Here is a 27,725-nt window from a genome sequence, read left to right as displayed (position 1 = left end):
GGGTGGGGTCTCAAGGGCTTCCTTTTGTCCTCCTTATTGATCCTTGAGAAGTTTTGGAGAGATCCTCCAGTTGTAAGCAACTCAGCTTGAAACACTGGTCTCTAGGGTAGAGGAAATATATTGAAATAGAGAAATGTTAATATGAGTAAATGAATAAAAAGCCAAAAGTCTTTAATAGTAGTAAATTTTGTACACGTAGTATGGTTCAAATGACTATAAAAACCCTCTTTCAGATTTATATCATGTTAAGTCTTTAATGTGGTTATGTGAATCAATAGGAGGTTACTAAATCTACCTGAAGTATGTAAATATTAAAGCTGTAGATCAAACCCTTGTGCTATTCTCTGCAAGTAATCTATAAATATTAATAATATTCATGAAGCCTTAGTTTTTCTTATAATACGTATTAAAGTGCCAATAGTATTATAAATTTATCAGTTTTTAAATTTAATTGTTGCCTAATCTGGAATTACTGGATTATTATATTGCAGTTCCTAGAAACACATTTGACATAATTATGTGGTTTTATTTGCATAATTTGTCTCTAGTAAAATGACAAAAAGATCTTTTAAAATAAGGGGAAATCTGTATAAAGCAATTGACAGGTTATTTCTATATTGTTCATATAGTTCTGTATTCAATTTCTGTATTCTTGAATACCAAGATTAGCAAGACACTTTCTTTGACTCATGAAGACTTTAATGCTATTTATAAAAAACTGTAACATTCTTATGTTTTTGTGTTATTTCTGCCTTCTTGTCAGAAATGGCAGAATTACCTGTTAGCATTTTAGAGTTTTATAACTAAATCAATCATTTTCATATGTGCTTATCTTTATCTAGGAAGCTTTCTTCGGAAAGGATCTTCTAGATACAAGTAGACAAAACAAGCTAAGTTTAGATAATCTATCAGAAGATACAGCTCAGCTTTCATATAAAACAAACATGAACACAACTTTCTTGGATCCTTCCTTAGATCCACTACTTAGTTCATCCTCAACTCCAGCAAAACCTGGAACTCACGGTATGTGGAATAATTTACAGATACCTTCTTTATCACATGACATTTGTATTGCTTGTAATTAAACTTTTGAAATGTTTTAGTTTGGCCTCATGCATTTTAAATGTTAGCCTCTTTGAAGTATAATATGCATTCAGTAAATGCAACTATTTTGAGTGGATAGGTTTATAGGATTTGGCAAATAAATTTATCTATGTAACTGCCACCAAAATTAAGGGTTGCAGAGGAGAATGTTCAGTTTATAATATGCTAAGGATAATGTAAGGAGGTGTAATTTTGCCATAGTCGGTGAGTAATAAATGTAATAATCTTTGACTTAAGTGAGATAGATTTTTGTTAATTACATGACCCAAAGAAATTCAAAAGAGGGGGGAAAAGAATGCTGTAGCTGGGAACTTGCTGACAGACTGTGTTAATTCAATGAAATATATTGTGTTAGATCACAGTTTCTTACTACTTACAGTTTGGGCCAGATGCACCTTTGTTGGAGGGAGGCCCTGTGGTGCATTGTGGGATACTTGGCAGCATCTCTCTCAAGAGCATCTCCAGATACTGCCAATTGTCCCTTGCAAAACCGCCCCTGATTGAGAACCACTACCTAGGTATAGTGAATGTGGGAACTGTTTAGAATCAGGGAAAGGTATGAGAACTTAATACATTTATAAAGTGATATTAATGTCAACAAGGCTCTAGGAGTTTTAACTAGTTCAGTATGTAGGAGTTGTGATCACAGAGTTTCTTCCCCACGTCTAGATTTTTATCTACTATCAGTTATAAATTAATGTTTTTCTGACAAGCTTCCTTTTTACCATTGATTACTTTTTTTTAACTCAGTGAGTTTTATAAACTCAATTTGTAAAATAATCTTAAGGTGACTTTTTACTGAGAGATGACTTTTGATATATTACAGCTCCATTTACTTGGCATTACCCTGGATTGACATATAGGCTTTTATTTTAACTTCTCAAAATAATTAGAAGCAGTCTTACCCGCTCTTATACACATGCAAGATGTCTAGTCTTTGTTATTGTTGGCAATGGGGAAAACACTGATCTAAAGGCCATGCTTTTTGTTTATCTTAGCAGATGATTTTACTTTTACTTAAATTCTGTTGCTTTAAGTGCTTACCTCCTCTTATCCATGTCAATATATTGTTAATATATAGCAAAAGACTTGTGGATCCTTCAAAGAGTATCTTACTGTGAAGAATATCTTACTGTGAAAATTTTGACTAGCCATTTAAAAACTTAACTAGAACTTATTTGCACTTGAGTTTTTATAAGGAAGAGAACTGAGGTTGGACAGAAGGCATATTGTGGCAGGAAAAACATTGATAAATTCACAAAACTGCAGAGAATGGTTCAGTGGTGAAGCCAGAATGTGGAGGACTAGAACAGCACCTGTTCCAATACCCAGGCTAAATGGGACATTCTCTGCAGCCGAACTACTCTGGCCTTTCTAACGGGGAAACTTTCAAGTAGCAGCTTGTTGTTGTATTTCATTCAGTATAATCTATCACATCAGTTCTAATGATTTGTTGGTAAGATAGAAAAATCCCTTTCTTCAGGTAGGGGTGAACTTTTAAAACATTTTTGAAAAAATGTTAGTTGTAATTTATGTAGTAGAATTCCATTGGTTTAATACACACACACACACACACACACGCACGCACTAAGTGCCTGAAAGAATTCAGATTTTTTTTCCCCTTAAAGTGTCTAGAGATATACTATTGAAGTAATTTTATTTCCCTAAAAACTTTACAAATATTTGGCACTTAATTTACATTAGTGTTTGGTTTGAAAAATTATAGTATTCTTTTTTTTTTTTTTTAAAAGATTTTATTTATTTATTTGACAGAGATAGAGAGCACAAGTAGGCAGAGAGAGAGGGAGAAGCAGACTCTCCACTGAGCAGGGAACCTGACGCGGGGCTCGATCCCAGGACCCCGGGATCATGACCTGAGCCGAAGGCAGCCGCTTAACTGACTGAGCCACCCAGGCGCCCCAAATTATAGTATTCTTATGTATGGATTCTGTTTGAGAAGTATATGTTTAATGGGACAAGACTATTTGTGTCTTATAGGGATATTTGATCTAGGATCTTACGAGTATTTTATGTCTCCCCCCCCTTTAAAGTAAAAACACAGTTGACATAGATTAAAAAATGCAGATGTTTCTTAAGTGACTAATATAATTATTAAAGCTAGCCTATTGTCTTACTGATGAGTCCAGAAGTCAACTTTGGAGTCCTCCTTGACTCTTTATTATCTCACACTTCACAGTGGATACATCCACAAATTTGTCTCTGTCTTCAAAATGTAGCCCAAAGTCAACCATGTCTTACCTCCGCTCTCCCGCCTGCCCCAGAGTGCTCGCTGTCGCCCCCTCTTAGACAGCAGCGGCTTCTGGAACTGATCTCCAGGCCTCCCCTGCTGCCAACACTCCCTACGCCCACCTCCCCCAGTCTGTTCTACACCTGGAAGCCAGCGCTTTCCCTTTCAGATATCACTCCTATCCCTTCTAGCCATCAGCCTTCCAACAAGTTCCCATGCTGCTTCATATTTCAGTATAAAGCTCAGTCTTCACCACGACTTATAAAACCATACATAATCTCACTTAGCTGCCTTTTATTTCCAGCACTCCTTCCCTTCATTACTGCAGTCAACCACACTGACCACACTTGGCAAAACCCTAACTGCTCCCGTCTTTCCATCTGCTTTTCCCTTTGCCTGGAGTGTTCTCTCCATCTTTATGCATATTACTCCCTTATTTCATTTACATTTATCCTTGGTCATGTCCTTTAAAAGGTCTTCCCTGACGACTCTATCTAATACTTTATCATCTCCACCTCTTATTCTTAATCCTTTGTCTTTACTGTTACCTTTCTAGCACTTACACTGCAATCATTTATTTGCTAACCTCTCTGAGAAAGTAAACAAAGTAGGCATGCACTTTGTTATAGTTATTCTGAATTCCCAGTGGCTGGAACAATGCCTGTTAACATAATCCATAGACATAATTCTGTGGGTACTGAAATATTTTTTGAATAAGTTGAGTGAATGATTAATCAGTATTAAGATCAAAGTTGGAACTGGGCATCTAACTAGATGGTACCTACTTTATATTTTACAAGGAATTTCTAAATAATGCATTTGACTTTGATATTTATCTTCTGTATTTTATTTTCTAGATGTCACTTTTAGAGATGCCACTTTCTTAATGCATTTTTTTTTTTGCTTTCTTATAGCATTCTATTTCACTTTTATTGCCTTTATTTCTCTTATTGGTCTTTATTTTAAATTTTATTTTATTGTTAATGAACAGTCACAAAACAAAAATAGTCTTAATTTTTAATGTTTTGTTATTCAAAACATTGGTGTGTGTTTTCTTTGAAAAATTCCTTACTTTAGAAGTAATAATCTTATGATTCTAGCACTTAACTCAGCATCTCCGGTAGTCTAGATGTTTAGTGAATGGTTGAATGAGTGAGTGTGTTTTAGAACTTAATGTCTAGGACAATATTGAGACTTTAAAAATATACTTGCTATGCTTAGGTACGACTGATGACCCCTTAGCTGATATTTCTGAAGTCTTAAACACAGATGATGACATTCTTGGAATAATTTCAGATGACCTTGCAAAATCAGTTGATCATTCAGGTATATATGTCTATATTTGTCTAGTGTCTGTTTTATGATAACGATGAGGTGTGTGTGTGTGTGTGTGTGTGTGTAACAAGTTTAGTCTTTTCTCTGAAACGGAAAGAAAGTTTGTTTTGGCTTTGTCAAAGAACTCATCATTTTATTTGATCTACCTCAACTTTTCTGCTTTAGGAGAGGAAATAGCAAGTTAATTTCTGTTGTCTTTCTAATTGCATCAAACTTAAGGCTTGTTGCCCTACAGTCTTGCTGTATCTTGTTTCTTCTTTTGTTTGCATTGCTCCTCACTTCCCACCCCTGTGGTAATCATCCATTTTATTTGGTTTGGGTCTTGTAGGTCTTGATTTATGCACTTTCCAGGTTGAGAGCTCACCTTTTCCATTTGGTAAGAAACTGAGCAATGGATGACGGCTGACTAGAAGTAGTCTTTTTTTATAGTGATTTCAGCTGAAACAACCTGTAGGTGCATGCATATTGTTATAGCGCTAATTTGTCACTAATCCATACTTGCTTTTCCCTTTGTGCGTGCAGCTAAAGCATGGTACAGCTGTGCTGTGCTTTGGATGACTTTATCAGTAGTTTTTTTTTTTAAGTGATGATTTTATTCTTCTTAATATGTAATTTATAATATTACCCACATGTTATAGAGTTAGTTCCTAATACAAGATCATATAAGGGCAGACTAAATTTTAGTTTTTAATAGTAGTAATTTTGAGAGAGCATGATAAAGTAGATGATAGACCACTTTTAAATGTGATTTTTGCCTGAAAACCAATTTGTATGAAATAAACCATGTTACATTATAAACATAATCTGTATCTTGTTTTGTGACTACAGAGTATTTCCAAAATATGATCTGTAGTTGAAATTATTCACAAAAGGACAATGTTTACTAAACATTGAGAATTTTACAGCATTTCATTAATTTATGTGAAAGTCTATCCCTCCTTTTTCACACACCATAGGTGATAGTTGAACTGTACATTGGAAACCACTGCTTTTCAAGCTAAGGCAATCACTTACACCTTAAATACTGTATATTGAATCTTCTTATAGATTACTATATTAATGATGTAGTGCTTATTTTTGTGGAAGTTTAGAACCAGGTGTGTTCTTCTATTCCTCAGGAAATGTATTTACTTCGATTAAAATATAACTTTAAGTGGCACCTAAGTTTACAAATACATTGTGCCTGATTTTTACTGATTGACTATTCAAATTGATATAAGAACCATGATTAATTTATAATTACAAACTTTTCATTGCTCTATTTTAATCATATTGTTGTGTATTAATGAGAGTAAATAGTGCTGTGCATTTTACGTGAATATTCAGAATTTACTTGTAATCTGTTTACTTTGCTCCTCTAGCTGGAATAGATATTGGTCCTGTCGCTGATGATCCGTCCTCTTTGCCTCAGCCAAGTGTCAATCCGAGTTCACGACCATTAAGTGAAGAGCAGCTAGATGGAATCCTCAGTCCTGAGCTAGACAAAATGGTCACAGATGGTAAAATATTTGCCCTACATCTAGGCTTTCTAAAAGACATGAGTAAATATGATTTTCAAAGATTTTTGCATGCTTCTTAATAATTTAACTTCTCTTCTGATCATTTCTGTGTCAAATGCTATTTTGTGTCAGTACGCTGAAATGGTAGTTGTTAATATTTGTGTTTCTTTATTTTATCCTAGGAGCAATTCTTGGAAAGTTATATAAAATTCCAGGTATTTGTGTTCTGTATTTCGAGTTTATGAAAATGGCATTCCATCTACTTTGGCTCTGATAGTCTTTTATTTTAATCTTACTATCACTGTAATTCTGTCTCACAGAGCTTGGAGGGAAGGATGTCGAAGACTTGTTTACTGCTGTGCTTAGTCCTGCGACCACTCAGCCGGCTGCGTTACCACAGCCTCCCCCACCCCCAGTGCCTCAGCTGGTGCCCATACACAGTCAGGGTATGTCACCTCTAGAAAAGTTTTATAAGTACGCTCATGCAGCATATGTGCCTTCGCTAAAGCAAATTAGCCTTGTCCCTTAGAAACAATGTATATAAACTGATAGGAGAAAACCCTCTTTTATGGCAGTGGAACAATACTTCGTCTGAATTTATCTCATTCACCTATCTCCGTGAACTTCCCCAGCCCTCTGTGATCCTTTGTCACCAGAGTTCTTTCGCTCTCTTTACTGGCAGTGGGGAGAACAGTGCCTCCCTGCTTCCCTTCACCAGTCTGGCTCCCCTTCACTCAGCCCTTCCTGCACACACGTTTGGAGAATGACCCCCCTCCCGCCCCTCCCCACACCTGACTGCCTGGTCTTGGCTTCCCTTTCCTTTCCTGAGTCAGTAGATCACCACCTGCACACCCAGCCCCGTCTTTCCACTGCGGCAGGGAGCACAGATATGATGCCTGTTTGGGTAGTTACAGTTTTTCCTTCAGACTGTGAGGTCCTTGAAGGCTAGGGTCATGTCCTCCCCATCACTGTCTACTCTGCCATGGAGTGTGTGTACAGCACATCCTTTCAGAGTAAATCTGCCACCTTTCTCCACTGTCAACTTCAAATCTCTAATTTTGTGGAAATCTGCCTTCTTTGTTTGATGAGTTTTCTTCTACCTACTTGTAACTAGTTGCCAGATAAGTTTAAGGCTTTAATTTCTCTGTGTTTCTGGAGAGCTGAAATTGGACAACCTAGACTTAAAATTTGTGGAGGTAGGTGAGGAGAGCGCCACGGGGGTGGGAATCCCCCGTCGGGGTGGTTGGAGTCCTGTGGGGTGGTGTGGGTCTTTGGCGATTCGAGCATAGAGTCATGTCTCTATATCCTGTTGTCACTGCTTCATGATATACTGAATTAAGTAATTTAATGATACTTTTATAAACCCTTACACTGTTTTTGTATAAGTGCTGAAATATGCAAATAATTTAATGTTATCTTTACTACCAATTTTATGTATACATGAAAAATGTCATAATGCACATAATTAAGATATTTTCATTTCTGCCAGTTTAGCCTCTAAACATAAATTTACCTTGATTTTTGCTAGACTAAACATGTGATTTACATTTGGATAAAACAGACTCATCATAAGTGCTTCTTGTCTTAATTGTTCCCGTATGTTTTCTTAATGATTAAGAATGCAACACTTCAGTATTTCTCTTCTCAACATATTAACCAAAAACCCCTATCTTCATGTTTTCTGAAATGGAAAGTATATATTTTAGAAATCAAATCAGTTAAAGATGCATTTTTTTTTTTTTTTTTTTTTTTTGAGAGAGAGAGAGAGAGCATGCACGGGCAGGGGGTTAGGGTAGGAGCAGAGGGAAAGGGGGAGAGAGAGAGAATCTTAAGCAGGCTGTACACCCAGAGCATAGCCTGGTGTGGGGCTCAGTCTCATGACCCTGAGATCATGACCTGAGCTGAAATCAAGAATCGGATGCTTAACCGACTGAGCCACCCAAGGCACCCCAAAGATTCAATTTTTTAAAAAGATTTATTTGGGCGCCTGGGTGGCTCAGTTGGTTAAGCGACTGCCCTCGGCTCAGGTCATGATCCTGGAGTCCCAGGATCGAGTCCCGCATCAGGCTCCCTGCTAGGCAGGGAGTCTGCTTCTCCCGCTGACCCTCCCCCCTCTCATGCTCTCTCTATCTCATTCTCTCTCAAATAAATGAATAAAATCTTTAAAATAAAAATAAAAATAAAATAAAACAATAAATAAATAAAAAGATTTATTTATTTTAGAGAGCAAGTGAGAGAGAGGAGGGGCAGAGGGAGAGAGAGAGAATCCTAAGCAGGCTCCATGCCTAGTGCGGAGCCCGATGCAAGGCTTGATCTTACAACCCTGAGATCAGGACCCAAGCCGAAATCAAGAGGCAGAGACTCAACCAATTACACCACCCAGGTGCCCCAAGATACGTTTTTTAATAAACGATCTTATTATCATTATTTAAATCCTTTCACAGTGTAGGCTCATTTTTGAAAGGTTTTGAAGGAATGCCTTTGTCTTCTTAGATGCTTATGTGTAATACAAAGATGAGTGAGACTGCCGACCCAAAGGAGTTTATAATCCTAGTATTGTAGACTTTCAGGTATATAGCTAATTTATATCATAGTTGACCATGATTCAAGTAGAACCTTAAGAGTCATTAAGATTTCAAGTCATGTTTCAAAGAATAATAATTCTTTCTTAAGAACAAAGCGTGATCAGGCCACATACACAGTGGCACATAGATATTCAATAATGGCAACTTGAACATTTTCCAGAGCAAAGGAGAAGAGTAAGTGGGTGGTGTTTAAGGAGCAAAAGTAGAAAATGCACATTGGGTCGAGATTGTATGTAAATGGCTGTGAAAATAGACAGTGGCAGTTGGCCTTTTCTTCTGCAGATTTTTTGCTTAGAGCCATCCAAGATCTCCCACCAGTGAAATGACCTGATGGGTCACACATTTTGGCAAGGTCCCACTGCTGTCAGTATTGGAAATGAATTTGAGACAACAAGGGTTGTACTAATGAGTTTATTGTGGTTGGGACTAAGTGAAAGTTCGGGTTCCATGCATGTAAATATATATGCAGTGCTAAGTGAAAGAAGCAATGGATATGAGAGACAGTGATGTTAGAATACGTAGGACTCTGCTACTGAATGGCTGTAAGATACAGGGAAAGGTGGGACACAAAGTGAATTAGACTGTATGTGAGCCAGGCTTGCCTACAGATAATCAGGCTATAAACTAGAAACACGGAACAGAGAGGAGAGAGAGAGAGAGAGTGTGTGTGTGTGTGTGTATTAGAGGGCAGTGGAAATGTAACATTTAGTTTTAGACCATCGTTAGTTTGTTAGAAATGGGACATATACATTGTTCTGACTTACAGGCAGACTTACTTGCAGTTGTTCAAGGCTATATATAGGTGGAAATTTATAAATTGTGTGTGGGGTGGCACTAGTTGGAGTTGTGGGAAGGGTGAGATTTCTTAAGAGAGCACACTGCTGTAGAGTATAGAATCTTGAAGGACTCTTTAATTAAATGTGATGAGTTATATGCTTAACTCACTGGTTTATCTTAGATAATGCAATTATATGTTCCTTTTCTTTTTCCTTTTTAAGGGTTAGGTGAAAGTGAAAAAACAGTGATGGAGACTGCATGAGAGGCATAGGATCTTAGAGATGAGGATCGTTAGAGATAGGTTATAAAGTCAGGTAGGATGAGTGCTTGAAAGATGTTTCATTGGACAGTAAAATTGTTGGAAATCTTCCATAGAGTAACTTCAGTAAGAGTGGTTAAGGAAGGATGCCAGAATGTAATGTCAGCAGTAATACAGAAGGTCAGAAAGTGGAGAAGGGAAATTTCAAGATTGAGATAGAGTAACTTGAAATCACTTTAGCTGAAGGTTAAGTGAAGTAACTTTTCTGTCATTAGTATGATTCATGCCTTGAGAAAGATTACTTTTATAAGCTGGTAACATCAGGTTGAGTTGTATGGTAGACGAGAGAGAGAGACAGAGACAGAGAGAGACACCACTTCTTAATTAAAATAGTAATAAAGGAAAAATGCTTTGCATTTACTTCTGTGTCCTTGCACAAGTGATTTAACCTCTGGGTCTTTGCTTCAAAGGAGCTACATGTAATAACCCATTTCCCAGGTGGTTGTGAGGATCAAAGAGTTAATACATATAAAGCTTTCAGAACAGTGCCTGGTATATAGTGAAGTGCTTAATAGGCTATTATTATGAACGGTTTTGATATGGTCATGTTGTGGTTAAGATAGTGCTGATGTGGATCACATTGTCATTACCAATAAAGAAGCTTTTGTTTATCTTAATTACATGAAGGACATTTGACATTCTTCAGTCAAACCTCATATTCCTTAATGGAAACTACTTTCCATTGAAACTGAAAATAGAGGTAACATTCTACTTGGAAGAAAAGCAGAAATGTTGCTTCCTAATCTCATCCTTGAAGTGAACATAGATGTCCTGAGACACTTGTCACTGTAGTATTCTGATCCAGTGGGCCCAGCTCTGCCATTTAGTAGAATAAGCCCTAATTTGGAAGTCAGATAGCTCTTAGAAGTCCTTGAGACAAAATCCTGAAAACAGACCTCCTGGTAGTCAGCCCCAGCATCCTCACATAGGAACTGGAGCTGTCTATCCTCAGAGTTGTTCCAGTTAGAGGGTCTGGTTCAGGTGATAGGACAGATGCAGTACAAAACATGTGGGTGAGACGCTGCTGCTGGTTATGCTTTTTTCTGATGGCATGGCAAAGTCATTGTTAGGAGTTCTCTGTCATTACACCAGTTGGGCCAGTATTAGCCACCTCTGTAACTGTATTTCCATTTGTATCATTGATTGGTGATGTGGATGTGGTCTCCTAGTGTTGTTCTGGGTGTTGCAACAGAGGCCATGCATTTATTACTTCAGAGTAGGTCTCTAAATTGGGAGGAGGTTTTTGAAGGTGCAGAAAACTGTGCAGATAAGGACAGTTGGCTATTCCTCAATAATTCAGACCAGGAGAAGGTCTTATTAATCAAGGTTGGAGTTAATAAGTTTGAGGAGAGTTAGGGGAAGCACAAGGTGGTCTTGTTTGGTTTGACAAATGGCTGTTTAGAAAGATGATGATCAGGGATTTGAAGCTTGTGAATAAGCTGGAATGAGAGTTAAAAAAGCTGGGGGGGTGCTGAAACTGTAAGCACAGTAAAGAAAACTAGGCCCAAAACAGAATGTATGTATTTTTAACAATAATCATCTATTTGATATGGTAGATGAAATATTGCTTGTTCCAAACAATTTTAGACCATGTACCAATTTAAGAATCATGGATAGTTATTTGTATTAATAGCAACAAGAGTAAAATGTAAAGAACCATCTGTTTGTAAATTTTGAATGAAGAAGAGAAAGAATATTTGATAAAATGTACTAGCATTTGCTGTGAGATCATTCTTTTTGTGGAGCTAATATGTATTGAATAGCTCACTGCATGCCCAGGCACTATGCTGAGAACTCCACGCACATTGTGTCAGTAACATTACAGAGTACCTTCATGTTATAGAAATAGTAATTGACGGGCGCCTGGGTGGCTCAGTTGTTAAGCGTCTGCCTTTGGCTCAGGTCATGATCCCAGGGTTCCGGGATCGAGCCCTGCATTGGGCTTCCTGCTCGGCAGGAAGTCTGCTTCTCCTTTTCCCACTCTTCCTGCTTGTGTTCCCGCTCTCGCTTTCTCTTTCTCTCTGTCAAATAAATAAAATCTTCAAAAAAAAAATAGTAATTGACTCTCTGTTAACAGGTAGCAAAAATTAAGCTTCAAGCCCAAGGCTATCAGACTCCAACAAAACACATGCTATCTGCAGTATACCATGATGAAGTAGAGAGAAGTACAGAGACCATATTGCAGAATATCATAACCAAAAATTACTCTTTATGCAGTATTTTAGTTAAATATTGGAATAAAAATCCTACTTTTAAAGAGTGTTAGAAGTTTTTATTTAGAAATATTACTTATAAATAAGCTACTTTTTTATTATTTATGAATAACATGCACACTGAATTGTTTTCTTCTTTAAAGATGTTTTTTCCCGGATACCACTCATGAACGGCCTTATCGGACCCAGTCCTCATCTTCCACACAATTCTTTGCCTCCTGGAAATGGATTGGGAGCTTTCTCTGCCATACAATCTCCTTACACTGACACCAGGTAGCATAGGCTTCATTTTCCATGGAAACTTAAGTTACACTAATTTTTATCATATAAATGTTAATTGGTCTGTTTTAAGTTGCTGTGTACTATATAAGTGCATGTTATGTATATTGGGATTTTGGCTAAAAGTTATCTAACATTTTAGCTACTTTGTAATAAGAAGAGGTCTTAATGAAATTGTACTTGACTACAGTATTTAGAAAGTAATTTTATGTGTATGAAGTCAAGTTATTTATTATTTCCCAGGGATAAAAATCCAGCATTTACTGCAATGGCAAGTGATCCTAACAGCTCTTGGACATCATCCACTCCCGCGGGGGAAGGAGAAAACGATACAATGTCAAACGCCCAGAGAAGTACACTGAAGTGGGAGAAAGAGGAGGCTCTGGGTGAAATGGCCACAGTGGCCCCTGTTCTCTACACAAACATTAATTTCCCCAGCCTAAAGGAAGAATTCCCTGGTAATTCACGGATATTGTATTGCTCTTTGTGTTGCCAGCTTTCCTGCATGTGTAATACCTGTTTGTTGTTTTGTTACGATAGTAGAAATCCATGCATCAACACTAAATTTCATCAGGTATGACTGTGTACAGTGTGAAGGTTCCATAAATGTCTGGAAACATCTTGCACTTTCTCAGTCCTAGACCCTGTATCCATTTCTGTATTTCCTAAAAGTTAACTTCAGTTAATGAAATAATCTATTTTCCAGCTCTTAGCAGTCTTCCTAAACGTGGAACTCAGTGTTGTCTTACGTGTGTAACTCGACCAAAAAAAATTTCCTAGAACAGAAACTTAACATTTAGTCAAAAGTATTGTTAGGCTAAATCAGACTCCATTCTAGGAGTCTGTTCCCAACCAAGCTAACGCAACAGTATTTCCCCTACTCCCCATCTGTCCAGTCTGTTTGAAGAAGTCAGATGGTATAATGGTGCCATTTTTGAAAATTCTGATTAACCAGAGGATGAACTATTTGGATTAGTGGAATGTCATTTATAGAATATTTGTAACCAAACATTGTGTAACTATGGTGAGTTCACATTGCCAGACAGACCAGGACGGAAAAGGTCATTCACACTCTGTCTTATAGTAGTTTCCCTGCTGTCAGCACATAGCTGTTTTAAATTACCAGGGGTTACCCAGAAGTGGATTTTCTTACAGATGACACCTGTCTTTTGGGTGCCTCTTTGTGATACTCTATTCATTATATATAGAAATAAATGCTACCTTATCCAACAATAAAAATCAGTGGTCTAGTACAGGGTCGTCTGTTAAAGGAATGTACATACTCTTCAAATACGGTTTTATCCCACTTTTATTTGCTGTTTACAGATGAGCATATCTGGCTCTATTAAGTCACTTGGTATCAATATAAATTATCCTCAGAGTAGAGCTATGATTTTTTTTAAAGTGATTTTCTTTAATAATTTTACTATGTGATCTAGAACCTCCTGAGATACCATGTTAAGGCTGTTCGTATGTCACCATTTTCATTTCCATTTCCATTGGCTTTCTTGAAGCTTTTTTTTTTAATGGCTAAATCACTTCTACACTTATCATTGTTGATTTCACCCATATTTCATTTTGTTTACTGTCCTGACACTGTGAATTTCATAGAAATGGCTTGAAATTGTTAGTTTTCCATGTCTTTGTTGTCCACAAATGCTGGTGAGATGCTTATTTATAATTATGATTATTACTTCTTTTGGTCAGGTTGATAGACTTCTCTTGAGTACAGATGTTTTACAAAACTCTTAGCTTTGGTTCTGGTAGCGTCTTACATGGTTGAGGGAACTTGTTATGTTTGGCTTAACTTTATTTTGGCTGCTTAGCCCCTTTGATTTAAAAGCTTCCCCACTCTACATCAAAAACTAATGATGTAATGTATGGTGATTAACATAACATAATAAAATAAAAATAATAATAAATTAAAGCTTCCCCACTCTACAAGTGAGATGGTTAATAAGGCAATACTTCATTCGGCAAATATTTGTTTGGCCTACTGTGTGCCTGGGATTTTATGCTATACAAAGAACTGGACTTAGGGCTACTCATTTTATGAGAACACAGCCAGACTAAGTTGAGCTGTCAGCACCACGTGGTGATGTATCCTGACCTCAGCTCTGTAAATGTGTGCACCATGCTTTTGTGTTGCAGACTGGACTACTAGAGTGAAGCAGATTGCCAAGCTGTGGAGAAAAGCGAGCTCCCAGGAAAGAGCACCTTACGTGGTATTTACCGAAACTCCCATGTGTCATACTCTTAAATACAATACCTAAATCTTACTTTTATTGTCTTAGGTCAATAAAAAGATTTACCGTTGCACAAAATACATATTAATACTTGCATAGCTAATAAACAACTTTGTTTTTATAGTGATTTCCTAATTCATTATATCTTAAGGTAGAATCTGGTGTTTTCATAAGCTAGTTAATAGAACCAGGATATTGAAGGTTGAAATCAGTTATTTCAGGGGCATGTTTAATTCATTTCACTTTTTTTAAAAAACGGTTTCATTTATTTATTTGAGAGAGGGAGAGCGCACACAGAGGGACAAGCAGACTCCCCGCTGAGCGGGGAGCCGGTTGCAGGGCTCAATCCCAGGACCCTGAGATCATGACCTGAGCCGAAGGCAGATGCTTAACCACCTGAGCCACCCAGGTGCCCCTCATTTCACTTTAAAATTCTTTTATCTCTTCAAAAGACTACTAATTTTTGAGGCTGCATTAGTGTGCCTCAGTTTCTTCCATAATAAGCTCTTTTTGTGTTAGGTTTAGTGAAGAATCTTTGTGTATCTTGAAAGAGACGTACCTAGACACCTTTACACACTCTGTCTTACAGTAGTTTCCCTGCTATCAGCACATAGCTCTTTTGAATTTTGTGAGGAATAGTCAGGATATTTTATAATAAGAGTTACAGTTTAGATGGTGAATTATTTTCTCCCAAAAAGCCAAATTAAGATTGTCAGCTGGATCCAAATCCTTGCTTCCATTTTAAGGCATATTAAATGGACAGTATAGTTTTGAAAAATATATGCATTTATTTTCCAACTTGGCCTTCAGTGCATATATTGTCAGAGATAATGATTGCTTGGGTAAAGCAAAATCATGTTTTTCATGTGTTGATAATGCCTTGTTTCGTTTCACCTTGACGGTAGTAAGGTGATGGCAGGATATTTTTAGTTGTTTCTCAGTTGTTTTCTTTAATGCTCAGCTTCAAATTCCAGATTTTAGATTTGGAGGATTGATTTGATATTTTCCCTTTCTCTCAGTTAGGGGAGAGGTTGATTTTCCCATTTTTTAATTTTATGAAGATTGGGACTGAAAGTAGTGGGTTACTGGGTTCTCTAGCCTGGTACAGACAGAGAGGTGGAAGCCCATCCTCCGCTGAGGTGTGACGTGCATTAAAAACGGGGGCAGATGGGCTCGTGTCCAGAGGCTTTCACATGAGAGTCGGGAAGCTCGTGTCGACTGCTTAAGCCACCTTCTTCATTCGCATTCATTTTACTTTGTTTAGTTTCTTGAAACGTGTTACATCTGCTGGGAGATAGCTTTCTTCTCCTTTTTCCAAAGCAAAAGGCCAGGGATAACAGAGCTGCTTTACGCATTAATAAAGTACAGATGTGCAGTGACCCCCTGAAGAGACAGCAGCAGCAGGACAGCATCGATCCCGGTTCCCGGATGGACTCGGACCTCTTTAAGGACCCGTCAAAGCAAAGAGAGTCGGAACATGAACAGGAGTGGAAGTTTAGACAGGTACGGGTTTTCCGTTCTTAAGTAAGTAGCCTTCAAATTGCATGTTTACCCTTTGAGGGGAGGGCATTGTTCCAGAAGCGAGCTCCCACCAGAGTATGTAAAGACGAGATTAGAAGTAGACTTCCCCTCCGCAGGAGGCTGCACTTGGTTGACGTGGGACGCGCGCTGGGCCAGGGCAGCGAGGTCCTGCCGGCTCGAGGGAGGTGCGCGGTGACGGGCGGCCATGTCTGCCCTTCGGGAGCCGGTACCCTGACGTCAGAGCACAGATTGGTTCGAGGACGTCAGACAGAGTCCCCTTTGTCGCTTTTTCCTCGCGTGACTGTCGCGTTCTTTTCTCGACCACTGATGGCTTTCTCCCCCGTGTCACAGCAAATGCGGCAGAAGAGCAAGCAGCAGGCCAAAATTGAAGCCACGCAGAAGCTGGAGCAGGTCAAGAACGAGCAGCAGCAGCAGCAGCTCGGGGCGCAGCCTGTCCTGGCCCAGCCCGGCTCGGACGCACCCGGTGCTGGGATGCAGAGCCCCCTGGCCCCTCAGCCGGGCAATGGGAATGCGTCCCCTGCGCAGTCCTTCCAAAAAGACCTGCTGGCGAAGCAGCTGCCCGGCACCCCCACCTCTGCGTCGTCAGATGACGTGTTCCTAAAACCACAGGCTCCCCCTCCTGCGGCAACCCCATCCCGCGTGCCCGCCCAGGAGGGCCTGCCGCAGCCTCAGGCTTGCCAGCCAGCCTCCCCGCAGGTGTTCTCACCAGGACCTTCTCACTCCCGACCTCCATCTCCAGTGGATCCTTACGCGAAAATGGTTGGCACCCCAAGGCCACCTCCTGGGGGCCATAGCTTTCCCAGAAGAAATCCCGCTGCGCTGGGGGACAGCTGTGCCCCACCGCCTTCAGTAGCGAGGCCGGCTCAGATGAGTGAAACAACAGCGAATAGGCCGTCCCCAGTCAGAGATTTATGTTCCTCCTCCACAACGAATAGTGACCCCTATGCAAAGCCTCCAGACACACCTAGACCTGTGATGACAGATCAGTTTCCCAAACCCTTGGGCCTCCCCCGGTCTCCTGTAGTTTCCGAACAAACTGCAAAAGGTCCTCTAGCAGCTGGAACCAACGATCACTTTACTAAACCATCTCCTAGGACAGATGTGTTTCAAAGACAACGGATACCTGACCCATACACACGACCCTTGTTGACCCCTGCCCCTCTCGATGGTGGTCCTGGACCTTTTAAGACTCCAATGCAGCCCCCTCCATCTTCCCAGGATCCCTATGGATCAGTGTCGCAACCACCAAGGCGATTGTCTGTTGATCCTTATGAAAGGCCTGCTCTGACACCAAGACCTGTAGATAACTTTTCTCATAACCAGTCAAGTGACCCATATAGCCAGCCTCCCCTAACCCCACATCCGGCAATGAATGAATCTTTTGCCCATCCTTCAAGGGCTTTTTCCCAGCCTGGAACCATATCAAGGCCAACATCTCAGGACCCATATTCCCAACCCCCAGGAACTCCACGACCTATTGTAGATTCTTATTCCCAGCCCTCAGGAACATCTCGCTCCAATCCAGACCCTTACTCTCAACCTCCTGGAACTCCCCGGCCCACCACGATTGATCCTTATAGTCAGCAGCCACCAACCCCAAGGCCGTCTACGCAGGCAGACTTGTTTGTTACCTCTGCCACTAATCAGAGGCATTCGGATCCATATGCCCATCCCCCTGGAACACCAAGACCTGGAATTTCTGTTCCTTACTCTCAGCCACCAGCAACACCAAGGCCAAGGATTTCGGAGGGTTTTACTAGGTCCTCAATGACAAGACCAGTCCTCATGCCAAATCAGGATCCTTTCCTGCAAGCAGCACAAAATCGAGGAGCAGCTTTATCTGGCCCATTGATAAGGACACCTGATGCATGTTCCCAGACGCCTAGGCCACCTGGACCTGGTATTTCAGACACGTTTAACCGAGTCTCTCCATCTGCTTCTCGTGATCCCTATGATCAGCCTCCAATGACGCCAAGATCTCAGTCTGACTCTTTTGGAACAAGTCAGGTTGCTCATGATATTGTTGATCAGTCAAGGCCTGGATCAGAAGGGAGCTTCAGTGCACCTTCAAACTCTCCAATGAGTTCTCAGAGCCAGCAGTTTTCCGGTGTCTCCCATCTTCCTGGACCTGTACCAACTTCAGGAGTCACTGATACACAGAATACCGTAAATATGTCACAAGCAGATACAGAGAAATTGAGACAGGTAAAAACACATCATATCTTCACGGATGTTTTAAATGTATTATTTGAGAATGCTGTTCATTTCATCAAACTTGAGTAATTTCTACACAGATGTTAAAGTTTATCTTACTCTGTAGAATTTGTCATACTGCAAAGAAGAAAAAGGAAATTGGTAAAATTAATACAATTGAATTTGATTTATTCTGTGTCTCATTTTTGATCTTCATGAATTTGTATGGGAATTCTTCAGTATGAAAACATTTATCATTCTTGTGTGGCAAGGAAAAGGACCCAAATTATTACTTTGGTTTTATAACCTGCTGAATAGTTAAGTGTAACTGGTGTTATCAAACTTGTAAACATTGAGATATTTTAAGCGTTACCATAGTCACATGTTGGAAGTATTCAGACTTAAAAAGCCATCAGCTCATTATCAGAAGTCCCCATGATTTTCGTTTCTTTCCATCCAGCGGCAGAAGTTACGGGAAATCATTCTCCAGCAGCAGCAGCAGAAGAAGATGGCAGGTCGACAGGAGAAAGGGTCGCAGGATCCAGCGGCAGTGCCTCATGGGGCCCCCCTGCAACACTGGCAGCCCGAGGGCATCGGCCAGGCCTTTAGCAGGCCTCCACCCCCCTATCCCGGGAACATCAGATCGCCTGTTGTCCCTCCTCTAGGACCTAGATACACAGTTTTCCCGAAAGATCCACGTGGACCTTACCCTCCTGACGTTACTGGTATGGGGATGAGACCTCACGGATTTAGGTAATGCTTTTAATTTCACGCCAGATTTAAACTGGTGGGAGGGAATAGAAAAATGAAGTTACTCTTTATTTTTTTGTTTATTTTTTATTTTTTATTTATGATGTTAGTCACCATACGGTACTTCATTAGTTTTTGATGTAGTGTTCCATGATTCGTTGTTTGCATATAACACCCAGTGCTCATCTTAAGACCCTGTTAGTGCTTTTTACTTTTTGATTCCTTTGAGATATAATCAGTGTTATTTTCCACTTATGAGAGGTCATGGATTTTTCTTTTTTTAACCTCTGAGAACTCTACAGACTCTTAAAACCTTCCTTCTGTCATTAAGTATTGACTGTATTAGGTTTACATTGCAGCCACAGGGAAGTAGTTTATCAACCAGTCAGATCTCTAGCATGTAACTGCCACATTCTGTGAAAGCTTTCTACGATGTGATGGGTGAATATTGTCCTTGCCCCAAATTTTCCATTTTAATTTACATTGTAAATAACTGTGGAGATTTCCAAATTGATGGGGTGTTTTCCTCTAGGAGCTTTTTTCTTGATGAGAGAGGGCTGTAAAGTTAGTGGTATTATTTGTTTATTTTTGTGTGTGAAATGGCTGGTACAGGGTCAAAGCCAAACATGTTATAATAAAGAGAGTTCTTTAGGATATGCTTTGGTTTTATTATGTATGTTTTTTTAGTCTAATACCTATCTCCATGTTACAGTCTTAACTTGATTTTCCTTTTTTCTTCCTCAATTATAATTTATGCCTGTTCTGTTTTATATTTATTTATAAATTACCTTTAATTCTTTCTAGAATGAGGTACAGTATAAATAATAAAAATAGTCCTGTAATTTATTCATCTAAGTTTTTACAGGTGATGCCTGGCATTCTTTATCTCTTGCTGCTTCCTTTCCTCATTCCCTTTAAGCAAATAGATTAGTCTATCCAGTCATCATACCTGTGCCTTTGTCTTCTCAAGGACAGACCTAGAAGTCTCTCTAGTATAATTTGTTAGACCACCTGCCTTCTTCAAGCATCCCCCCCATATCAGCCTTCCCTTACAGCCAGCCTCCCTAAATAAAGAAAAAAGAGACTTACTCAACTCCAGTAGTATTACACTTATTTCTAAACATTTGATTCCATCTGCTTATTGGCAGTTAGATTATATGCCTTTAGAGCTCAGATATGGTGAGCATTATAGGGTACTTAGTAAAAGTTACTTGCATATAGATACTTTGTAAGTGTTTTCTAATGGTAATAATTTTGTTTTGCTAAGTTGTTGTATTTGGCAACATTAATTTTGTATATGAGTTAAACCTCAAGCTCTTCCTTTTTCAACCTAACTCTAAAATCAACATGATTCTTAATGATCTGCTTTTTTTTTTAGATTTGGATTTCCAGGAGGTAGTCATGGTACCCTGTCAAGTCAGGAACGCTTCCTTGTACCTCCTCAACAAATACAAGGATCTGGGGTTCCTCCACAACTGAGAAGATCAATATCTGTAGATATGCCGAGGCCTTTAAATAACTCACAAATGAATAATCCAGTTGGCCTTCCTCAGCATTTTCCACCACAGAGTCTGACGGTTCAGCAGCATAACATACTGGGCCAAGCATTTATTGAATTGAGGCATCGGGCCCCTGATGGAAGGCCACGGCTGCCCTTCACTGCTTCTCCTGGCAGCGTTATAGAGGCACCTTCTCATCCAAGACATGGAAACTTCATTCCCCGGCCCGACTTTCCAGGCCCTAGACACACAGAGCCTTTGAGACGACCTTCTCAAGGTCTACCAACTCAGCTACCTTTGCATCCAAGTTTGGAACAAGTGCCACCATCTCAGCAAGACCAAGGTCATCCTGCTCATTCATCTTCTATGGTCATGAGGTCTCTAACCCATCCCTTAGGTGGTGAATTTTCAGAGGCCTCTTTGTCAGCATCTACACCAGCTGAAACAACACCTGATAATTTACAGATAACCACCCAATCTTCTGATGGTCTCGAAGAAAAACTTGATTCTGATGACCCATCTGTAAAGGAACTAGATGTTAAAGATCTTGAGGGGGTTGAAGTCAAAGACTTGGATGATGAAGATCTTGAAAATTTAAATCTAGATACAGAGGATGGCAAGGGAGATGAATTGGATACTTTAGGTAATTTGGAAACTAATGATCCCAACCTGGATGACCTCTTAAAGTCGGGAGAATTTGATCTCATTGCATATACAGATCCAGAACTTGACCTAGGAGATAAGAAAAGCATGTTTAATGAGGAACTAGACCTTAGTGTTCCGATTGATGATAAGATAGATAATCAATGTGTATCTATTGAACCAAAAAAAAAGGAGCAAGAGGACAAAACTGTGGTTCCTCCTGATAAACATTCTCCGTGGAAAAAATCCGCGGGTACCGGTGAGATAAAAATAGAAGTACCATCTCCAAATTCTAAAGGGGAAACCAAATGCGGAAGGGAGAAAAGTGATGAGAGTAAGGATAATGTTGACACTCCCTGCTCACAAGCTTCTGCTCACACAGACATAAATGATGGAGAGAAGGCTTCCTTGCAGTCCTGTGGTACAGATCTACTTGAGAAAAGAACTAATCGAGAAACTGCTGGCTCCAACACCAGTGGTGTTCGTGGCTCCGCTCCTCCGCTGCCCGCTGAGGATGTAATAAACTCTTGTGGCATAACTGGAGCAACTCCAGTTCTCTCGAGTTTACTTGCTCATGAAAAATCCGATAATGCAGACATTAGGCCGTTGGGATCTCCACCACCAGCGTTGCCAGCCTCACCATCCAATCACGTGTCGAGTTTGCCACCTCCTTTGATGACACCGCCTGGTCACGTTTTGGATAGTACCGTGAATTCTAATGTGGCAGTAGTCTCTAGAGTAAACCATACTTTTCCTCAGGGTGTGCAGGTAAATCCAGGATTCATTCAGGGGCAGTCAGCAGTTAATCACGGTTTTGGGACAGGAAAACCTACAAATCAAACTGTGCCTCTAACAAACCAGGCTGGTACCAGTGGCATGTCTGGACCCCAGCAGCTAATGATCCCTCAAACATTAGCCCAGCAGAATAGAGAGAGGCCCCTCCTTCTAGAGGAACAGCCTCTACTTCTACAGGATCTTCTGGATCAAGAGAGACAAGAACAACAACAGCAGAGACAGATGCAAGCCATGATTCGTCAGCGGTCAGAGCCATTCTTCCCTAATATCGGTAGGAATTCCCTTGGATTTCAGTAATTGCTGTGGGCATTAGGGTGGCATGCAGTAAGTTTCCAAGATTTCGGTATTAAAATTACATGTGGACCAGAGCAGTGAGGGTCATATTTTTGTTCCTCATTCAGCTTTAAAATGAAAGCAATAAAGTCCTCCCAGGGATCAAGAGATTCAAAGCTCTGAGTTTCAGACCTTCTCACTTCTATTACTTACGGTATTGTTTAACAGAAATCAGACTCATCTCCTTTAGTTCCCTCTAACCATTATTACCATGTATTTTCAGAGTCATTGAAAAATGAATTTAAAGAAGTCATGATAGAAATAAACGTCTTGCTGTCTTTGGTGTATGATAAATGCTTGGCAAAATTTTTCATATAAAGCTCTTTAACTTATATCCAGTACCTTATTAATTTGGAAAAAAAAAAAAAAACCAAAAACCATAAAATAGCAATGGAATTAAAATACTGGAGTGCCTCCAGTAGTAAGAATTTGCAGTCAAAGCGCATGTGTCAAAGGAATGCTTTCTTCTAAACAGTAAAACTGACGTTCTGTCCTATAGGCATTACCAATTTTATCATGGGGGGGGCATTTCTTTTTCATCTATATGCAAAGAGGTCTTTTTTCCAGTAGTCTATCCTTATTGCAAAGGTATACCCTCAAGAAATAGATACATTTTTCTTTTAAAAAGCGACAACTAGGCTTAGTGGAATTCCTTAGTATTGGAAATAATGGTAATTGCTTGTTTATGATGTTGCATTACTAAAGAAGCCATTCTGATCAGCATTGCAAAATTTTGGATGGAAAGGAATCGCATTGCTTTATATCATTGCTACCGTCTCCCTTAAATGTGGCAAGCTTCTTGCTCTGATTTTTGCATGACTGAGGTATGCAAGCATTATGCAAGTATGGATTAGTGAGATGAGCTTAGATTCAGGATGAGGTTTTTATTATCTCATAATTCCTTAGTACAGAAACCTATAACAGCAATTATTATAATAAGGAATAAGAGTCTATAAATTACACGATGTTTGTGATAGTTAAATTACCTCTTAGTGTTAACTTGAACCAAGTACTATGAAATAAGTAACTTCAAAATATTTCTTCTTTAGATTTTGATGCAATTACAGATCCTATAATGAAAGCCAAAATGGTGGCCCTTAAAGGCATAAATAAAGTAATGGCACAAAACAATATGGGCATGCCACCCATGGTTATGAACAGGTAGGTGAAGACATTTCTCATTTTTACTGTGCATCAAGAAGTACATGAATTATTACTAGTTTCTGGAAAAAACATACAGTAACTCAAAAACCTGTGTTCTAGGAATGAACAGTAAATACTTAAATTGGTTGTGATGTCAGCTGGATATGATCAAATGTAAAATGTTTTACAAGTGTAAGGATTTAATTTCTATTAGTTTCAAGGTAAAAGATCAGGGAATGATTGGAAGGTTGACTTCATTAATCAGGAAATCAGGGTATTTAAGTGTGTTTTTTTAAGTAGTTTTAGAATAGTTAATCTAACTAAAGGCTTCTTGAGACAGAGATCTTTCATCCAAAATAGAGGAAGATGAGAATATGAAACAGGAAAATAGAAATTTAACTGCTCTTTTGAGAAAAGAAGATAGCTTATTTAAGCCTGTGAGTATTTTTTATTCCATCAAAGGAACAATGCAGAGAAAAAAGTGGGACATTTCAGTAAAGATCCCCAGTGGTTAAGGCAACTGTGAATTTATTTCTAAAATAAAATGTCCCCAGACTGAATTTGAATCAGGAAAGGAAAAGTCAAGAGGATGGTTGAAAGTTAGCAGTTGGAGAATTTGTAAGTCTTTTCACTGTTAGCAGAGAAGTGGAAATTATGCATTAAACAGGACTATAAGAATTATTAGATTCTGGATTTCTGAAATTAGAGTATGCTCCTGAAGGTATATTAGATAGCTGCTGGGCAGTCTGTCTTAAGTTTTGATTATGGACCGCCATCAGAATTATGTGGTAGTTGTTTAAAAGTTCAGGTTCATTGACTCACCTGCAGATCTCCTGAATCTCAGAGTATCTGGAAATGGTGCTGGTGTATATGTATTTTTGATGAGCACCATGAATTATTCTGATGTGTGTTGCGGTTGAGAATCTGTCAAGAGAGTAAGCATGGAGCCTCAGTTTAACCTAATTACCTTGTTGAAGAACTTTTTTTCACAAAAAGGATTATGGGTAATTATGGAATTGAATATAAAATCTACATGAATTTAAGATAAACGTGTTTACTTCAGGTAAATTGGGAAGCCTTAAAGGTATATTTCTTCGTAGTTGTTGAGATACTTTGGAAATGGTCCAGAAGCATTGTTGAGATCAAAGTAGAGATAGTAGTCTCTAATGATTTTCATTATTACATGGCATCTATTACCACAATTTCTCTGTCACAGGGGTTTTTAACTTTTTTGTCATGAACATTATTGACAATCCAGTGAAACCTTTGAATTACCTCTCAACATTTTGTATGCAAAACCAAAAGATGTAGCATTACAGGGAAATCAGTTATATTTGAAATAGTTACTTAAATTTAAAATTACGATATATGTGCTTCTTAATGCATTAACAAATTTAGCAGTAAGTCTAATAACTACCATTATTTCATAGTATGTAATGATGAACCTAAGTGACCAAATCAGGTATGTGCAGCAACTTTTGTTATGAATGTGAATTCTGGTGATAAAGTCATGGTGCTGCTAATAATAGTGTAGTTTGCTGCCATAGTCAAAATAGAAGGAAAAGCCAATTTCATTCGCACTTAAAGTAGGGACCTCAAGTTTAAAAAAAAAAAAAAAAAAGCCTCAGAATCAGACCCCTGATCTTTCAGCATTGACACCTCAACCAGTGAGAGACACATTGGTACATTAGTTATGTCTTAGGATGTTGTTTACTCTTCTGCTGAGTGCTTTGAAGAAGTGGTGATGGTCCCTCCTTCAAGCAGTGTCCTGTGTTGACTGAGGATGATAGACTGTGGTATTTGCATCCAGAGATCATTCCAGATGAGGGTTGTAGGGGGGACAGGGGGTTGATAAATAAATTAAAAAAAAAAAAAAAACCTGAGTAAAAAAATTTAAAAGCATATGCTCTAAATTGTAATAGTATAATACTAATGTATAATATTTTATACATAATTTGGAAATTATGCTTGTTATATTAAAGCATTTGGTAACTCTGGAGGAAGTGTTTTCATTAAAGCAGTAATGTTTCTATGAAGTTTTTATAGCTGTAATTAGAATAAGTCACATTTTGCCGAACATTTTTATTTATTTATTTATTTAGAGAGAGAGAGGGCGTGCACTTATGGCGGGGTGTGGCGTGGGGCAGAGGGAGAGGAGAGAGAGCATCATAAGCAGGCTCTAAGCCCAGCGCCGGGCTCCATTTCACGACCCTGAGATCATGACCTGAGCCAAAATCAAGAGTTGGACACTTAACCAACTGAGCCACTCAGGCGCCCCTGCCGGACATTTTTAACCATATAGATTTGTTCTTGGTCAGTGACAAATTTTTGATTTGCCTTAACATTAGACATAGAAATGTACAAAAATGTATGAAACTTTTAAATTGAGATACATCTTTTGTTTTAGAATACAAAATAAGCTACCAATTATTTTTTTATTAAAGAATAATTGACTTTGAGTATTGTATTAGTTTTAGAAGCACAACCATACTGATTTGATATTTATCTACATTATGAAATGGTCACCACAATAAGTCTAGTTACCATCTGTCACCATACAAAGTTGTTAAAGTGTTATTGACTATATTCCCTCGGCTTACATTCTCACCTCCCTGTTCCTTATTTTTATTTTATAACTGGAAGACTGTACCTCTTAATTGCCTTCACCAATTTGTCCATTCCCCCCACTCTCCGCCAGTAATAATTGAAACAAGAAATAATTTTCTAAGAATGTATGTAGTAAATGAAGACTTGAATTAATTTTATTTTAAGGCATAGCGAGACCTGTAATAGAGAGTGAAGCCCCGGGAGCAGCCTAGTTGGCTTCTTATCCCAGCCGCTTGGTTCTTGTGGTAGAAGTTAAGTAATCTCTGAGTCTTCCTCTCATCATAAATGAAACGGGAGTAGAAAGAGTCCACACCTCAGAGCTGCAGGGTGGGGATTAAACATGGGCAGACACCACAAAATGGGGCTTTTGTACATAGTTTTGATGCCATTGCTCTTTCTCCCCTGGAAGAGGAAATTATTAAACACTTAAAATAATTATCATTCCAAATGCTCCTCATTTTGATACTTGGAACTTTCTTTTCACAGGTTCCCCTTTATGGGCCAGTCGGTGACGGGAGCTCAGGCTGGTGAAGGGCAGAGTCTGCTCCCACAGGCCCTCGTGCAGGTACTGCTGCTTGTCGCTAGTCACCCGAGAGGGGGCGCTGTCCTGTGTGTCTCACCAAACCCTACTCTTTAGAGGGAGGCCACTTGCAGAGAGCGGTAGAAACCTTAAAATCCTGCCGAGTGCATTCTCGGCTCAGCAGAAATAAAGACGTTTTATTACTTTTTTTAAAGGAAAGCCAAACTGAGGTTAAAAAAATTGACAGTTTCTGAAAAGGACCCCTATATTTACGAGTTAGAAAGTCACTTGGAGGGAAACCAAATGCTTAGGGTTTTGGGTTTTACTTTTATTTACTTTCAACTCCACAAGAACATTTTCATGTCCTGCATTTTGGAATTAATCCATAACATGTGAAACTGCAAAATAATGACTGTAATCATTCGACTTGGCTGTCGATAGTCATGTTCTGCTATTTATTCCTTGGAATAATTTAGCTTTTTAAGATATTTTCCATTCATAATAATCAGCTTTAAGTGTAATATTTAAATGTCTAGTGTCAAGCAGTGTCCAGGAAAGTAGAACTGTTCATTTCATAAGGTGTTTTTTTAATTTTATTTTATTATGTTATGTTAATCACCATACATTACATCATTAATTTTTGATGTAGTGTTCCATGATTCATTGTTTGCGTATAATACCCAGTGCTCCATGCAGAATGTGCCCTCTTTAATACCCATCACCAGACTAACCCATCCTCCCACCCCCCTCCCCTCTAGAACCCTCAGTTTGTTTCTCAGAGTCCATAGTCTCTCATGGTTCGTCTCCCCCCTCCGATTTCCGCCCCCTTCATTTTTCCCTTCCTACTATCTTCTTTTTTTTTAAACATATATTATTTGTTTCAGAGGTACAGGTCTGTGATTCATCAGTCTTACATAACAATTCACAGTGCTCGCCATAGCACATATAAGGTGCTTGTTTGTTTTTTTTTTTAAGTTACCTGCCTAGGAAAAAAAAAGAGAAAGCTACTTACTATATGTCTTTGAAATTTTCTTTTTTGCCATGACAGTTGTGCCTTAGATTTACTATGCTGATAATTATATTCTTTTCATTATTA

The 27,725-nt window shown here is 39.0% G+C and overlaps 1 protein-coding gene across 1 annotated transcript in view; it reads left to right on the top strand.

The window, feature by feature from the left end:
* The window catches only part of KMT2C (lysine methyltransferase 2C), a 271,489-nt gene that overhangs the window by 209,517 nt on the left and 34,247 nt on the right, over nucleotides 1–27,725 (top strand). The window contains exons 27-41 of the mRNA XM_035029848.1: nucleotides 843–1,023; nucleotides 4,574–4,678; nucleotides 5,016–5,063; nucleotides 6,049–6,186; nucleotides 6,369–6,401; nucleotides 6,507–6,632; nucleotides 12,224–12,353; nucleotides 12,603–12,817; nucleotides 14,511–14,584; nucleotides 15,926–16,108; nucleotides 16,478–18,352; nucleotides 18,801–19,093; nucleotides 20,469–22,297; nucleotides 23,409–23,520; nucleotides 26,596–26,674. Of these exons, the coding sequence (XP_034885739.1) occupies nucleotides 843–1,023; nucleotides 4,574–4,678; nucleotides 5,016–5,063; nucleotides 6,049–6,186; nucleotides 6,369–6,401; nucleotides 6,507–6,632; nucleotides 12,224–12,353; nucleotides 12,603–12,817; nucleotides 14,511–14,584; nucleotides 15,926–16,108; nucleotides 16,478–18,352; nucleotides 18,801–19,093; nucleotides 20,469–22,297; nucleotides 23,409–23,520; nucleotides 26,596–26,674 (5,421 nt within the window). The remainder of the gene's footprint in view (nucleotides 1–842; nucleotides 1,024–4,573; nucleotides 4,679–5,015; nucleotides 5,064–6,048; nucleotides 6,187–6,368; nucleotides 6,402–6,506; nucleotides 6,633–12,223; nucleotides 12,354–12,602; nucleotides 12,818–14,510; nucleotides 14,585–15,925; nucleotides 16,109–16,477; nucleotides 18,353–18,800; nucleotides 19,094–20,468; nucleotides 22,298–23,408; nucleotides 23,521–26,595; nucleotides 26,675–27,725) is intronic.

This window comes from Mirounga leonina, unplaced genomic scaffold (assembly GCF_011800145.1).
Source record: "Mirounga leonina isolate KUSES-001 unplaced genomic scaffold, KU_Mleo_1.0 Mir_321, whole genome shotgun sequence".
Taxonomy (NCBI): domain Eukaryota; kingdom Metazoa; phylum Chordata; class Mammalia; order Carnivora; family Phocidae; genus Mirounga; species Mirounga leonina.
Note: the sequence above shows the minus strand (reverse complement) of the source record. Positions and strands in the feature narration are given on the sequence as shown.